Consider the following 16489-nt stretch of genomic DNA (forward strand, 5'->3'; position numbering starts at 1 on the left):
GTCAAAATATCCTTGGGCCTGTTAGCAACATACTCTGTTCCAAGGCCAAAAATGTCAAAAGTATTTGGGAGCTTGTATCTAACCCTTAAAATATTTTAGGGTTACCTCTTCAGAGGGGGGAACGTTGGAGGGGAGGGAGTGGGCATGGATTTGATCAAAACACCTTATATGTATATATGAAATTCTCAATAAATTATTTTTAAAAAAATTTAAAACTTGCCTTTAAAATTGTTAACATGTATTTACTTAGCAGCAAATGAACACTATTTGTATAGTAAAAGCTTTATTGAGCTATCTGGAAACACAATTAGTATCAAAAAATCAGTGTACAACTGATCACTGCTAGGTGAGGGAGACTAGGCCATACCAACAATCTCTAGATGGGATGAATTTGCACTGAAAGGCATCTGGGTACAAATGCTCAACTGGATAGGACTTAACATGTATACTAGAATATATAAGGTCCAGTGGGGGGTGGGGGTGGGGGTGACATCTTGTATGATGGAATACATGAAGTCTGGTCAGGAGGGGGAGGATATGGATGGGGGAGGGGGTCTAAATTTGATTAAGAACTACTGTATGAAATATACAACAGTTCTCTCTCTCTCTCTCTCTCTCTCTCTCTATATATATATATGTTTTGCATGTACCATCAAAAAATGTAGCCCTTTGAAACATTTTTTTTTCTCTCTATCCTTGGATTTCACATGGTTCGTTTTCTGTATAGTATTGAGTGGTAAGAAATCACTGAATGGCAGAGCATGTTCTTTATTACTCTATTTTATTTCATTTGTACTTCAAAATTGGTCTGTGGAGCAGTGGGCATACAGAAAAGGGAGATTGCATGTACCATCAAAAAATGTAGCCCTTTGAAACATTTTTTTTTCTCTCTATCCTTGGATTTCACATGGTTCGTTTTCTGTATAGTATTGAGTGGTAAGAAATCACTGAATGGCAGAGCATGTTCTTTATTACTCTATTTTATTTCATTTGTACTTCAAAATTGGTCTGTGGAGCAGTGGGCATACAGAAAAGGGAGAGTAATGCAATACTTAGGTGGTGTCTGACTGCCAGGGTCCTAGCAGTGTGAAACCATGGGCTGAAAACTTTGGCTTACTTGTGTACAAAGCAACAACAGCACAACAAAACCACCACAACACCTGTGCATTAGAGCTACTGGGTATATCAGTTAAGTCTGCTTTCTGTTGCTATAACATAATGCCCAAGCTTGGTTAATTTATAAAGAGGAGAGGTTTATTTGGCTTATAAACCTAGAGGCTGGGAAGACAAGAGAATGTCACCAAAGCTTTGGCTCCTGGTAAAGATCGTGTGCTGCTTCAACTCATGGAAGAAAGTGGAAGAACAAGTAGCTGTGGGTGGAAGAGAGAGGGGATACTTTATGAGCACCCACTTTTGTGATCACTAACCCAATGTCCCTCCCATGAGCTATATTAATTCACTTGTGAAGTTGGAGTCGCCATGACTCAGACATTTCTGAAAGTCCCCAGCACCTCTCAGTACTGTTCTACTGACAAACTTCAGCATGACTTCTGGTGGGGAAATACCAGAGCAGGGTCTAGTGAGGTGATATACTTTAAGCGCTGGGCACAGGGTCTGGGACAAAGTGATGCTCAGTAAATACCGGCTGTGGCCCTGCTATGAGCTGACGCTGCTTTTTGAAAGAAGTGGTTCAGTGATACTGCAAGCCACCTATGGAATGAATGCCAGGAGATTTCGTCTCTCAGCTTACTCTTTTCAGAAAAGTGGGACAAACACAAGAATGGAAGAAGGTAGTCCTTAACTACAGGATTTTTAAAGGACAGGGTCTCCCTGTAGCACAGCTGGCTTGGAACTTGCTATATAGACCAGGCTGGCCTAGATCTCACAGAGATTCACCTACCTTTGCCTTCCAAGCACTGGGACTAAAGGCCTATACCACCATGTCCTAACAGAAGCATCTTTTAAATATTTAAAAAAATATTTTATTATTTTTATTTCTATGTGTATGCATGTATTGCCTGCATGTAGGAAAGTGTACCCGTGTCATGCAATGCCCGCGAGGACAGAAGAGACCATTGGATCCCCTGGAACTGGAGTTATGGACAGTCGTTAGCTGCCATGTGGGTGTTAGGATTCGAACCTGGGTCTTCTGCAGGAACAACCAGCGTTCCCAACCACTGAGCCATTTCTCCAGCCCCCAGAAGCATCTTTTAAATGAGCTTTCAGAATGCATAAAGTGTTGGTTGGTGTTTATTAAATTTGGATCATGCAATTAAAGGAACAAATAATTACCCATCCCCAATTTTAAAGGTATATGACTGAGGACAGACATTTTTATGAGTCATTAAAACATTATTGTCTAATGGTTTGGAGAAGACAGACTTCTGGAACTGGGCAGACATTCATTTTAAAGATTCAAGAAAAATTGTATCAGGAAGATTTGCCCATTAAGGCCTCAAGCAGAACCTAAAATTTCATGATACAAAAAAAATGCAGCCTATCCATTATGAAGAAGCCCTTCCCACTCCTCCAACCAAGAAAACCACCACTAATTTCCAAAAAAGTAACAGGAAATAGTTATAAAAGCACAAGCTTACTAAAATATAAACTCTGACCTCCTGGTATGCTATTAAAAGGAAAATCATTCCAGATGCTTCTATTAGAGATCTGTCTTTTGTGTGCATTGTGTAGAGGAGATGTGTACAAGATGAAGTGGATGAGATGTTGCCATGGCCATTCAAAAGAACATGTGGCTCTTTTGTCAAAAGTTAGGCGAAATTCTGATATTAAAAAAAAACTATATTCATTTTTGTACTAATGAATGCCCACATCTTCAAATTCCGATCTATGTTAACAGCTACTCTTTTTCTTCTGGGATGAAACCGTCTCTGATGGCTCCCGTTGTTGTCAGGGAATGTAATATGTAAAGCTGGCTGGAGGGGCAGGGGGATTTCTGGGAAGGCAGACCCATGACTCTTTCCTCCTGCTTTCTATTAAGTTACCATAAGTCAGAGATAATGGAAATGGATCCTGTGCAAAAGCACACACCCTCCCCTTATCCTCTAACAAGAAAACATGGGTCCTCTGTCTTTTCTGGGTCATCAGTGACACTTTCAGGCCCTTGGGTATTGAATCTCTAAATTCCCGATTCTTTAGACCTCTGACTTTTGCTCCTTTTGTGTCTGCAGCCAGTTAACGGGAGGTCCTGGCAATTCTCCATCTGCACAGTGAGCTACCCCCTGTTCTGCCTTGGTGATGGGTTCAGACCCCATCACCTCTTCTAGGAGACTCTTCTGGCCCCTTGCCTTCCCTTTTCCACAATACTTTGTTGATATTCACTTTACCGCTGAACTTGCCACTTGTGTTATCATGATTGACAGTAGCATCCTCTAGGACTGTGGTTCTTGAAATTGACAACATGTCAGAATCATTTAGTCCTTAATTAAAAACCAAGTAAATCAATCCCTGGGGAGGTGAGACCCAGGCACAGCATCTTTAAAAGCAGCATCTCTTAAACTTTCATCTGCAGACTGTTCACTGGGGATCTGGTTAAAATGCAGATTCTGGCTCAATGAGAACTGGGCAGGGCCTGGGAATTTGCCTTTCTAGCAAGCTCTTACCGATGCCACTTTGGCTGAAGCACGTCAAAATTGCTCCCAGTTGAACTGTATATCCTTACCTGTACCCTAATATGCGTTTCTGTCTTAAGCTCACAGATTGTTACCTGACCCAGGACTGCTCCCCTCATCCTGTTGGCTCTAACTGCAACCACCATTTTAGGTTTTGCATAAATCAGAAAATGGTTCATCAACGTGTGGGCTATGACCTTGTTCACCACTAGTCTCCAAACTGCACTCCAGCTCTGCCCTGTTCCTGTATCCATGCTGACCTCACTGGCAACAGATCAGAGTGGAAGGCTGGAGAGCGGTAGAACTGGAAAAGGAAGGCCCCACCAGCTCCTTAATGGCCCTGTGGTTGGTTCACTTCATTACTGCACCAGCCCTGGGCCCATCCCTCTCTGGCTCTTGTGACCCCGTGTGACTCCACCCCTTCATGCTCCACTTTCATCCTCACATTTTCCTTCCTTCACCACTGTTCCTTTGACTTGCTTTGAACAAATATCGCTACAAATGTTTAAAAAAATGTTTATAAGATAAAATATTTGTCCGACTTCAATTACTATTTCCCTCAGTTAATGCTTCACCCTTCCATGCACTGATCAGGTCTATCTCTACGGCTTTAGGCAAAACTATGCTAGGCTCCGAGTAATCACCATTGAGCAGGGCTGACGGCACTGTTAAAGGTTCTTTTACTTGAGTTTGTCTGGGTCTTCTGCAAGTTGACATCATTGCTGTAGGTTCAAATGAGCAGGGTCCCAGGAGCTTGTAGGACTCTATTTCCATATGTATGAATTCCTCATCTTAGCTGAAGAAATATTGGCAACTGATTACTGCTGGGTGACGAAGAGCTGATCTTCCTAAAGTGAGGGACTCTAGATAGGCTGACTAGACCTCAGTAGATGAACTTGCACCGAGGAACATCTGGGGACACTAACTTGACAAAATAAGCCTTAACACAAATGACAGAATGTATGAATTCCAGGGAGGGGGCTATGGGAGGGTGCTAGTGGGGACGGGGTATAAAGATGATTAAAATAGATCGAGATGTTCTGCATGAAATACACAAAAATTCAATGAAGAAAAAGGTTCTTTTAGCCTTCGACGCACCTTCACCACCAACCGAACTGCAATCTGTGGCTCCCGGAGCGTGCCCTGAGGCAGACTGAGTGCAGAAAGAAAGTCCCCAGGAAAGAATGCAAAACTTCCTGGACATACAACATGTGACCTCTGCCCGGTCCATCACTACTTCAAGGTAGTTCTCAGATTCTGCAGTAGGTGGCGCTGTATTCCTGTCCAGAATGCCATATTCCTAATACTTAGTTTCCCCTCCAGAGGCTGCAGAGCAAGGATAGTGCTAAAGTCAGGGTAGAAAGGGGAGCTAGGGGGCAGCCTCTGATCTGTTTAGGAAGTTATTCGATGTCCAGTAGACATACACTACCATTTGTAAGTGACAGAATGAAACGAAAATATTCTTCTTTTTCCTTATAAATCTAAGTATATTATTTTTTCAAAATGTTACTTAGTTGTTAGAACAGAAATACTAAGTTGTTTAAACCTAAATACTTAATTCACAAAACCATTACACATTTATTTCACCCAAGGCCTCCCTGAGAAAGAGCAGTGTGAACTCAGACAGCTCTGGAACTCCATCTAATCTTTTCAAAGTTTCCAGACAAGGTTAGTCCTGAACAGTCTCATCAGATGTCTTTTCTTCCAAGTTTGTTAAAGTTAGAAGTGACCACCCTGTGACCACAGATGGGGCTAATCCCTTCTCTTCCCTTCTTTGAATTTTTCTTTCTTCTGGTGATTTCTTTTGGGGGAAAAGGGAGCTGAACCCAGCCTTGACATGCTAGGCAAGCGTTTCAACACTGACTTATGTTCCCAGCCCTTCCTTTTTTTTTTTCCTAAAATTCATTTCCGTTTTCTTCTTTTACTTGGAGTAAAACTCCATTTGTCTGTTGGAATCACAGTACTGCGAAGATAAACCTGGGAACCCTCCATCTCAACGGTGATGCTGTCAAATATGCCAACTCCAGTTCTTACTTTTGATATTTTTTCTCTCTGTGTAATATTTTCTTGGGTATTATAACTTCAAGGGGGGGGATGGGCAGCAGGGAAGGCAGAGGAAAGGGAAGAAAAGGCATTTATCTAGCGACCAAGAGAGTATCCAGCTCCGGCAAGCATAGTCCAAGCTGTGGCTAGGAAGGGCTTTTGCCATTAATTTCCACATTGTCCACCCAGTGAGATTTGTCAATACCTCATTTTACTTTTGCAGGGATATGAGAGTCAGTATTCTACTTCACACAGACTTAGTAGAGCATGTGCAATGAATTTGTCACAATGCTAGTAACTTCATGCACCCACTATGTGCCAGCCACTGGTGTCTGCCTCGCTGGCCTGCCCTGCAACTCTATAGGTAGGCACTGCTGTGTGCACTTTCCCAGTGAAGACACGGAAGGTTCAAGACACATCCAGGGTCAAATCACTGGCCACTGGCAGTGCAGCAACACATTTTGTATCTGCCTGAGTTCACAGCTTGCAACTTCCCCCAGGGTATTTTACCTCTCACAATTATAACTGCAAAACTGATTCTTACACATTTTTACCATTGCTGCTACTTGTGTCCCAAAATATCCGGGACTTCATCTAGGAATTGGTGGTATTAGTGATGTAAAACAGTATCACGTTTGGGATGGGGCAGAGATTTCAATCATTCAGAGAGAGTACTTTTAAAAGCTTAATCTTCTATGGCAATAATGCTATTTATGTAAGAATTACATTAAAGACTAAAAGAATAACCATTACTTTATCAACACAGTATCATTTGAGTTTCACAAAGGAAATGAAATATAAACATAGGGACCATCTTCCTCGGTGGTCCCACTGGGTGTGAGTTCCATAGCAAACTGGTGGCTCGATTGATCCTTGGGGCATCACAGTGCTGATGTTCACCCCATCTCTTGTATATTTCCTCTCTTACTTTATGCCACATTAATAATTCACTTCACTGGAACATTGCCTGGCTACCTCAACCTAAGCCTCCTTCATTTATAGTGGTAAATACTTAAAGAGAATATTTGCACACAGTTATTCAGGGATATTTGATCACAGATTGAAATGTGAACATGCAGCCTTAGGAATCTGCAAAATTTATGCTATTTGCATGCTATCCTGATCAGGTATTTTAAAATCAATCATAAGCAAAGACATTTTATCATCTATATTTTTATGTTCATCTTCAGTTTGTTGAAGGTATATGTAACAATTATTTTTCTTATTAATACCATCCAATGAAACACAAAATCTAAAAATTATAAACTGGTACCCTTGGCTTGTCTTTTACATCTTTGCTGAGTGCAGATATTCTGCAACAAGAAGGTAGCGGATGACACAATTCAGTGACACTCACTGTGTCAGTTGAAGCATGCCGCCTTTCCCACAGAGCTCCAGGGATCTGCAAGGACTATAATAAGCCATGCTTCCTCACTCTACTTCCTAGTCAATAAAATGGCCTGATGCTATCTAGAAATAGCATCTTTACGTAACACGAATTTTTCATCAACCTTTCTAAATTAAGTCCTAAGAATTTAAAACGGCTGGTTCTTGCCAATTATCCCAGATAAGACTAACCACTACCAGCTGCTACAGCAGTCACTATGAGACCTAACCTCTGAGATTGGGCTTTGCCGAGAAAAGGTGTCATTTGTTCTGAGAATGGAAGGTACCGTAGCTACCAGAGTTAAGAAATAGTTAATGTGAACTTGGCCCAAGTACTCAAGCTCAGAATGTTTGCTTTCAAAATGAGAAAAAGGAGCTTCCTCTCCTTACAGCATAATCGCTCTATTTCTATTTTTAATACACCCTACTTTACAGAATAGCTGGACCCCATTTTTCAAGCTAAAGTAAAAATTAAAGGATTTATGATAATCCTGTGCGGACGGCTGTGGGCGGTTCATTTTCCACCAGAGCATTTTCTCTCTCTTTGTTGCACTGCTAACATCTCTCAGCGTCTTGCTACTTTTCTTTCCGAAACTACCCAAGTGAGGAAAAAAACGTCTTAGCAGATAAGCAACAAATCATACTCTATTGGGGAATAGTTCATACCCTCCCAGTCTATTTATCAGAAGTAACTTCTTCCATCTTTTAAACCTAGAATGTCAAAGCACCCAAAGGAATCCTACCTTGCCCACATACTGATAATCAGATCCGGTGTATTCCTCCAGGAGAAAGAACTGATTCCACATCCAGCTCCTTTTCGAACGGGTCAGCTCATTTTTGCTGTTTCCAAGGAGCTCCAGAGCCCTCTTCTTTGCCGGAAAACCACTAGTCCTCTTAGATAACGGGCTTGAGAAAGTTGGGTAGGGCTGACCGACCCAAAAGAGCAGCAAGAAGTAGCGGTAAGTTCTCATGCTGATGGCCCTGCAGTCAGTCTCTGGGTAGTGCGCTCCCCTCTCCTGGAAGTGCTTCTTCAGTGCACCGTATCCAGCCTCATTCCTCCTTTCTTCCTTAATGTTCTTTGCTTGGCTTTCAGAGGATATCTGGAAAGAATAATAACATATCAAGCATTTATAGAGATGCTTAAAATTCAGTGTTAGAGCAAATAGGCTGGAAAAAGAGGACAGAAATTTGAATAGCAAAACAACAAAAAAAGTTGGCTATCAATTTCAAAATGAGGAAAGCAGTCTTTTAGACTTGCAGAATGGAAGGCACGTGCCCAGCAGGGAGCTGCTGTTTGCCTTATCCTTTTCTTTCATTTAAAAATCCCATTTTAAGTAATAGCATTGTTAGAGGTCAACATGTCAGGATGGATTATTTCACTACTCCTTTACTTTGGACTATGGGCTGAGATCTGGTTAGAAGAAACGAGTTTGTGTTTCTGAGTTCATTTGCATATTTATCTTCATGAAAAAATCTAAGGTAAAGAATATCATAGACAATTTAAATTCAATTGAAAGTGGATAATGTTGAAATTTCAGTAAAATGTACACATGAGGCAAGGAGAGCTTATTCTGCAGACTTTTGGCTGAGGAGATGTGCTATGATAGAAAAGACCACACATCTTCTCTTCAGAATGCAGAGATGCAGAGTGAAGTTTCTGAAGGGGTATTTTTGCAATGATAGTAGTAAGGCTGCATTTAATCCAGCACTCTGCAAACTTGATCACACATTTTTTTCCCCCATGAGACCTACTTAGACTATGAGATTGGACAATGAAAAATGGATAGAATTTATATTTAAGAACCTTGGCACATTATATTGGTAAACTGTCATGTTCTGTTTGACCACACTGAGAAGCTGGTTGTAGCTGTTCCTGCACCCCACCTCCCACACCCATTTCAGACCCAAGACTATTTGTCTCAAAATGTCCTCTGAGGCCCCTTTTCTGGAGATAGACTGCCTTCCTAACTCTGTGACAGGGAGGAAAGAGAACAGAAAAGCATCCAAGAGTGAAAACATTGTGCCCTGGAGAAGAGCTGGAACTTAAAACCATTTCCAACAGATGTTCCATAATATAAAGGGAAAGGGGAAGTTGGAAGTTGGAATTGAGCCATGGAGAGAAAGCTCAATTGGGAACTCCAGCTGACTGCCTCAGTTTCCCCAGTCAATTTCTGCTGGATTTTGTAAGCCTCCAATGTGACGGTGTTGTATTTGTTGCTATTCCAGTCGTCTGCTGGATGTTGTGAACACCTGATTTGGTGACATTTTGCTGTCTACCTGCTGCTTCTATCCATTTGGTACTTGCTATTTATTGTTTTAATTTTGTTTGCTGTGTACTTAATAAACTCACTTGTTTGAAACCCAAAGCACAACTATACTTGATCGTGATCATGCCTCAGACTGCACAGAACAAACCTATAAGAATTAAATGAGCAATATTTCAATTTCTTTAGGAAATCCTAGGATTTTATCTAAGTTTTACTTGTACCATAAGCAATCAAATTGGCCAGTTTCTGGCTTTCACAAATGCATTAAGTATACCCCATTATCACAGTGAGGACCACTGCCTGTGTGGTCTTCAGAAAAAGTCAGCTATTATCATGTGGGCGATAATTTTCCATGACAAATATTAATTTTCCAGAACACAACCTGCTATTTAAAAAAAATCCTGGAGCCAGACTCCTTGGCAAAGATGCCCAATGGTGCATGCAATTAAAGTCAGGTGTGTGCTGATCTCCTTCCTGCCTCAGCCTCCCCAGAGTGCCGGGATGATAGGCCTGCACCACCACACTTGGCCTACAGTTCTTGAAAAAAAAAAAAAACACCCAACAAATTGCACATGTATCTTACTATTTGAATGTTTTCCTGAATAATGCAGTAAGAACTCCAAGGAATGTTTTGTAATTTAGAAGGCGATGATAGTGGCACTGATGCAGGTAAACAAGCTTCGGTAACTTCTTTCTCTCATGTCAGAAAAGACTGGCTGATTTGATCCCTATTTTTCTATCACACAAGTTGATATTTGACCAGAATTTTTGTTTTTGTGTGTTTTACGCCAGCAATGAGTAATTACAGATGTCTCACATGTGGCTCCCTGAAAGCTTTCTGTGGGAAGGGAGGTGAAATATTTCATCCCATTCAACATTTTAAAACCTTTATTCCATTGTGATGCATCTTTTTGACAGTAGGCTGGGGAAGTTGAACATTCCACAGGTGAGTAAATTAGTACTGTGACAATTAGTCATATTGGAAAAATGCCGGGCAATGGTGCACTTGTCCCCATGTGGCCTTGGTGCAGTTGTGGGATGACTGACGATCAGTTAGGTAAGGATGATTCTTCCCTCTCTTCATGGATGGAGCAGAGAGGGGACTGAGAGGGCATGTGGAGAAAAGCCCTCAAAAGACATTTATTCATTTTTAGAAACAGATTACACTAAGGTTGATTCGGTGAAAATTACATTTTTCTTAATTTCCCACATTCTCCATTATTTGCAAAGACAAATCCTGCAGTGAAGAATTACACGCCTGGTGCTATGCTCTGTGTGTGCCCCATGGTGCTGGCAGGAAAGAGGGATGTGGAGAATGGAGGTGTCAGCTGCTTAAAAGGCTGACTCCTAAAGGCCATTTTAAAGAAAAATCGATCCCTGTGGGCGTTGTATGCAAACTCTACAAGCTGTTGCCACTTGAATATTAAATATTAGTTCTTTTTTTAATACCACAGACACCAAAATGTCAAGTATTTCATTTTTTTCTTAGTTGGTAATGAGCTTTTAAAGTGATGCAAATTTAAGCAGTGTTTCCAAGTACATTGTAACATTAGTTTTGCTATAATCCAGTTCCTGTATCAATTTGACAGGGTGAAGCCTTGTTAAAAACTCTATATGCAAAACAGAATGACTATGATCTGCTCTTATCTGACGTTAGTTTTTTTAGAAGGATATATTTCTCTGTAATTTAATCCATGAATTTGGAGAAGTCGCCTAATCCCATTTTACCTCATTTTCTTCTTTTGTAGCTGGGGGGTTAGTACAGTGTCTACTTCATAGGGGGTCAGTATGTACGTGCAAAGAACCTAGGACAGTGACTGCCACTTCAAAAGACAGTGCTAAATATTAGCCATTATTATTCTTGTAATTAGTATCTATATTACATTTATAGATCCAAATACAACACAAGGTAAAAGTCTGCAGAACGGGGTCAGGTCCCCTCTTAGGATTATATGCTTTTGCATTGTTTGGAAAGCATCTCTAAGCAAGACAGAATTCTTTCAAAATTCAAGAACTGAAACACTTTAAAATCAGGATGAATTCGTTCGGTAATTGTTTTCCTTTGTGTGGAGTTCAGTTCTGCTCTAACAGAGTCTGGAAACCAAAAGCAGAGCTCCCCTGTCCTGTGGCCACAGCTCTCACCAAAGAGGAGAACATGGACAAGAAGCGAAGTTCACTGGAAGAGCAACACATTCATAGTCTGTGTTTTCTTTCTTCTCCATCTTATTATGTTAAGATAAAAAAATCATCTTCACTTTATTCAGGTGAAAAATATAAGAGCGAGCTTCAGTTTAGTAATCTTGACTTTGTACAAATGGCCCTGGTAACTAACATGCTGATGTGATCCTCATGTTATGTTAGATAAGAACTTGATGTAACTAAAGCCAACGATAATCACATTTTAGGTTTTACTTAATCCAAAAATATGTAGTGGGAAAAAAAATCGACATACTCCAAACATGGTCTTCAATGCAAAACAACAGTAGCAACAACCACCACAACCACCTGGGATTCAAGGTGTTGAAAGGTTGAGAAGAGGAAAAGGCGTGCCCAGGAACAGCACAGCTTTGAGGAGCATGGGAAGCTGGCTGTTCCTGAGCAGTCAAGATAACAAGAGAGCACATGGCAGGTGCTAATCAGATGTGGAGGTTCAGTCTGTAGATGTCCCCAAGCCAGCTGGAAGGACAAAGAACCAAGGGTATGCACAGGACCTGAATTTTAAAATTTCAGGCAAGATGATTCAATCAGGAAAGAGCCAGAAGAGAGATGGTGGGAAGGGGAACAGAACAAAGCAGAGGCTGTACCGCTTGCTGCCCTTGTCCCTCTGTTCATCCCTTTTGGCATTAAGAGCAAATCACTTAGAAACATAAACTCTATAAAAATTCAAATTGAACTGTCCAATTACAAGCTCGTGATACTTTAGCAAGACTATGACTACACTGATTTTCTTTTAGGAAACAACCTTCTGTTTCTTAAAGGTAACTGCTGTATGCTCTGAAATGTAGCATGCAAAAGTGGTTAATCCAAATAGTTTGAATCTGTGCATAAACATTATTTTAATGACATACAGACAGCAAGTAATAAAGATGCTTGTCCAGCAAGGTAAAGCCCCCTGACAACATTGGTAACTGTACACTTTGAAAATGTATTTGTGTGAAAGACAATATGTACATATACTTTAATCTTCACAAGAACACTTAGTCAAGCCCAGGTTTAGAAGGCTGGGCTTCATTAATTTAGGTTCTACTAATTTAGTACATGTAACAATCCAGAAGCTGGGCTGGTGTTTTCTGTTGATTAGCAAAGCCCTTTTCCCTAGATTATCAGCCATTAATAAGGTAGAAATGTTTCATAGGATAAATAGGGTGAGAAGGAAAACTATAAGCTCTTCAAGTTCCCAGGGGTACTTGGGAATCACCTTTCATTCACAAATCATTAATATGCTAATTAGAAAATTTATCCATTGATTGAATTGCTTCTCCAGTGACTTATGTTTGAGAACAGTTGAACAACGAAACTATATTATCTGGTTTTGATGCTGAGTCCATTACACTATTTACAGACAAATGAATAATATTAGACATATTGAAAGCAATATAATTATTTTAGTGTTTTAGAATTCAGACTTGGAGTACATGTGTTCTAGTAGTCTTGATTAATTCTAATTAAGGCAATGTTACCACAATGACATCTAGTTTACAAATTAAACTGGATGTATGTAGAGTCTTCACTTTGGCATTGAAAGGATAGTAAACATTCAATAAATAAATATTATTAACATTCTTTAACCACTGACCATAATAAAATAATTAAAAAATATATTAGGAAAGTGTTTCTTCAAATAAATGGGGTTATATATATATATATACACATATATGAATATAATATTTTGCTTCATATTACCTAGATCACATCGTTGTAAATGTTATCTACACTTAAGTCATCTAAGTCACAAGCATAGAATGCTTTTTAGCCTATGTGCCATCAATCCCTTATAAATTTTTGGTACATTCTTTATGTTATATGATGATTGAAGTAGAAAACAGCTAATTGTTTATGACTACTTAATGCTATCCTCACCCCACTGCATGCCAACCTCAACTATGAGGTTCTGTTTTTAAACTTATTGCTTGACAGTTTCATACATCTGCACAATGAATTTTAGTTGTTTTCACCCCCATTCTCCTCTCTCACCCCCTCCCTCTCCCACTGAAACCTTTCTTCCCCCAAAGACCCTTACGCATATTCATGCCTTCTTTTTGTGTATGACCCATTGAGTTGAATTAGAGGGTTTTTTGCCTGAGTGTGGGTGGGAGGCTATTAATTGGACCAAGGGCAACTTTTCAGTTACTACACCACTGAAGAAAATGATACCTTTTCTTCAACAATCCTTAACTGCCAATAGTTCATCAGCGGCCTCATGGACCCTCTCCTAATTATGATGCAGTGCAACAGGCCCAACTTTGTTCATGTCTTTTGCAGATAACCAAGCTGCAGTGAGTTCATGAGCGCAGAGGCTATGCCACATTCAGAAGACTTCTTTTTTGCTGCACATCTCCCCATCCTCTGCCTCTTATATTCTCTCTTCTCCCTCTGCACATGAAGTTCTCTAATCACACTCTGGCTGCAGTGGGGACCAGGATGGCATTTACGACATCAAAATCTAGCCAATTAAAGAAGCAAAGCATTTATCAGTATGAATTAAACTGTGATACTAAAGACACACATTAAAAAAAAAAAAGAGTTTAACGGCCAATTAAGTTTGTTCAAGGTCAGTTTTTAATTACTAAAGAACCTCTGTTGAATACATTGCTACCTGCTGTGAATACAAATATGTCTCTTAGATATGGTGGATCTTCTAGAAGCAGTAACATGGGGATAGAACCACTATGAAATGTTTGATAGGGATTTCACTTGAAGTCTTCATCTCTAAACTCCCATTTCATTTTTCTGTAAATGTCAAAGTCACTGTTGAGTAAAATTGGTTCCGTTTCGTGTGTGTAATGAACTCCACTGAAATGTGTCAAACAGCTTTGGCACCTCTCACCATGTAGCATTTCTCTTGTGCCAATGAATCATTATGGCAGCAGCCATCAAATGATGCCTGATTTTTTTGTAAATGTTTATATTTGTGGATAACATGCCAAGCTGTTTGCAAACTGATGCATTTCCAGATGAAGCCATTTCAACAGGATCACTCTCATTCTAAAATCATATTCTGCACATTAGATTAATGAAGATGAAATCAGATGTGTTACAGCACATAAAATGGGGTTTTATATGTGGTTAGAACTCAAGGAATATTTGGTTTGAAATACATAGGTCAAAACAAACATATTTGAATCAGAGGGTAAGACCAAGTTCTTGTTCTATGTGTAGGAAAAAGCCTCACCTATACTTTGTCAGAGAAAATATCAATATATGGTTAAGACTAGACTCTGCAAGTCATATATCTGGGTTAGAATCTCAGTTCTTCCCAACAATACCTGGATAAATAGAGGACCTCAGTTTTCTTTACTCATAACACCTACCTCACAGATGCCTGTGAAGATGAAATACATATTCATGTGTGGTTTGGGTTGTTACATAAAATGGCCACAAGTATTCAATGTCAAAGAACGTCTTGGCAGAGGGTGTGTGTAGGCATCGTTTGATCATATATTGCCTCACATGCATTTTTGTTTGTTTTGTTTCTTGCAAGTAAGGCATCAGTGATGTCACCCAGCTGGGAACCTTGCAGACTACAAGACCAATCTACCAAGTAAGATGTGTCCAGTGGTGCTATAGTGGCAAATCTGTTACTGAGGTCACCAATTACTGTTGTGTTGGATTTGAGACCCACTCCATAAGAGGCAATACATGAGGTCATAGGTCCTAGAGGAAAACTCATTATTGTTGTTTCACTAAGTTGATATGGTATCAAACTGCAGTCTAAATATTAATATTTATATCCATAGACAAAGGCTACTCTCATTCTTAAGCAGAGATACTTCTCTTTGCAGTGAACTGCAGTGAAAGCAGAAACTCATGGCTGGCCAAAATGCTTAGAATGAATGATGATTGAGAACTTAGCCTTAAAGAGGACTTTTTTTTTTTTTTGCCTTTTTGAGATAGGGTCTCCCTGTAGCCCCAGCTGGCTTGGAACTGACTATATAGCCTAGGCTGGCCTTGAACTCACAGAGATCCACCTGCCTCTGCCTCCCGAGCACTGGGATTAAAGGTGTGCATCACCATTCCCGGCCTGAAGAGGACATTTATAACTCCTGCAAGACTCAGGGACCATTGTGGAAGAGGGAACAGAAAGAATGTAAGTTCCTAAAGATAGGGAGATGGGCTGAAAAATGCTGTCTTGAAGCATAACACAGCCATTACAAACATGATCTTACAGCAGTTAAGGTTGCCTACACTGCCTGCACAAGGCTAGGCCTGTCAATAGCCAATTGTGGAGTGGGGAGGTGCTCATGGGATGTTATCCCTTCCTGATGAACTATTTGCAACTGATGGATTCTAGGGGATGGACAATTATTGCCTTCATTCAGATGCCTACAGGTGAGCCCAAAAGGCTTCAATGAATGGTTCCAAACCTGTGACCTCACAGATGGCCCTGGTTAACGTCAGTGGGTCATAAAACAAAAAGGCATGAATTCTTTTAAGAAAGAGCTCTTGGGGAGGAGGGGAAAGGAAGGAGTGGGAGGGAGGTACACGTGGGGGCGAGAGTAAACAGAATGCACTAAATACCTGTATGAAATTGTCAAAGAACAAGCTTAGTCAATAAAAAAATAAATAAAAAAAGAAATTTAAAATCAGTTGCTAATCTTCAAATATTAGTGGATCTCCATTTCTGGACTAACTTGAACCTCGGTGGTTCTGGTCATACTTTATTTCTAGAGTGTAGAGATCTGGCCTCTACAGTGGAGCAGGTCCTTCCTGCCTTGCTTCAGTCCCCATCGTTCCTTATTGTATTCCCTCACAGGGGGGCTTGTTTTCAGCCACCATTTGTCACCTGTTTCCACTGATCCACTTGCATCATTCCTTCATGCATCTTGCCTGGCTCCTGAGGACCTCCAGGCTTATGAGCCCTGTCTTTCTCTAAACGATTTATTCTTGCAAAGAAAGGAAAAGAGAAAGCATTTTATACTTTTAATTAGCTGTTCATGGTATGAA

At 40.3% G+C, this 16489-nt stretch overlaps 1 protein-coding gene across 3 annotated transcripts in view; it reads right to left on the reverse strand.

The window, feature by feature from the left end:
- Window positions 1-16489, reverse strand: part of Cdh6 (cadherin 6) — a 149808-nt gene that overhangs the window by 63004 nt on the left and 70315 nt on the right. For 2 of the 3 annotated variants that reach the window (XM_008835591.3, XM_029564773.1), the window contains exon 2: window positions 7802-8158. In XM_008835591.3, the coding sequence (XP_008833813.1) occupies window positions 7802-8029 (228 nt within the window). In that variant the 5' untranslated portion in view covers window positions 8030-8158. Of the gene's footprint in view, window positions 1-7801; window positions 8159-13699; window positions 13721-16489 lie in introns of those variants that run through there. The other variant, XM_029564766.1, reaches the window with a different exon arrangement.

The sequence above is a fragment of the Nannospalax galili genome, unplaced genomic scaffold (assembly GCF_000622305.1).
Source record: "Nannospalax galili isolate Female #2095 unplaced genomic scaffold, S.galili_v1.0 scaffold150, whole genome shotgun sequence".
Lineage (NCBI taxonomy): Eukaryota > Metazoa > Chordata > Mammalia > Rodentia > Spalacidae > Nannospalax > Nannospalax galili.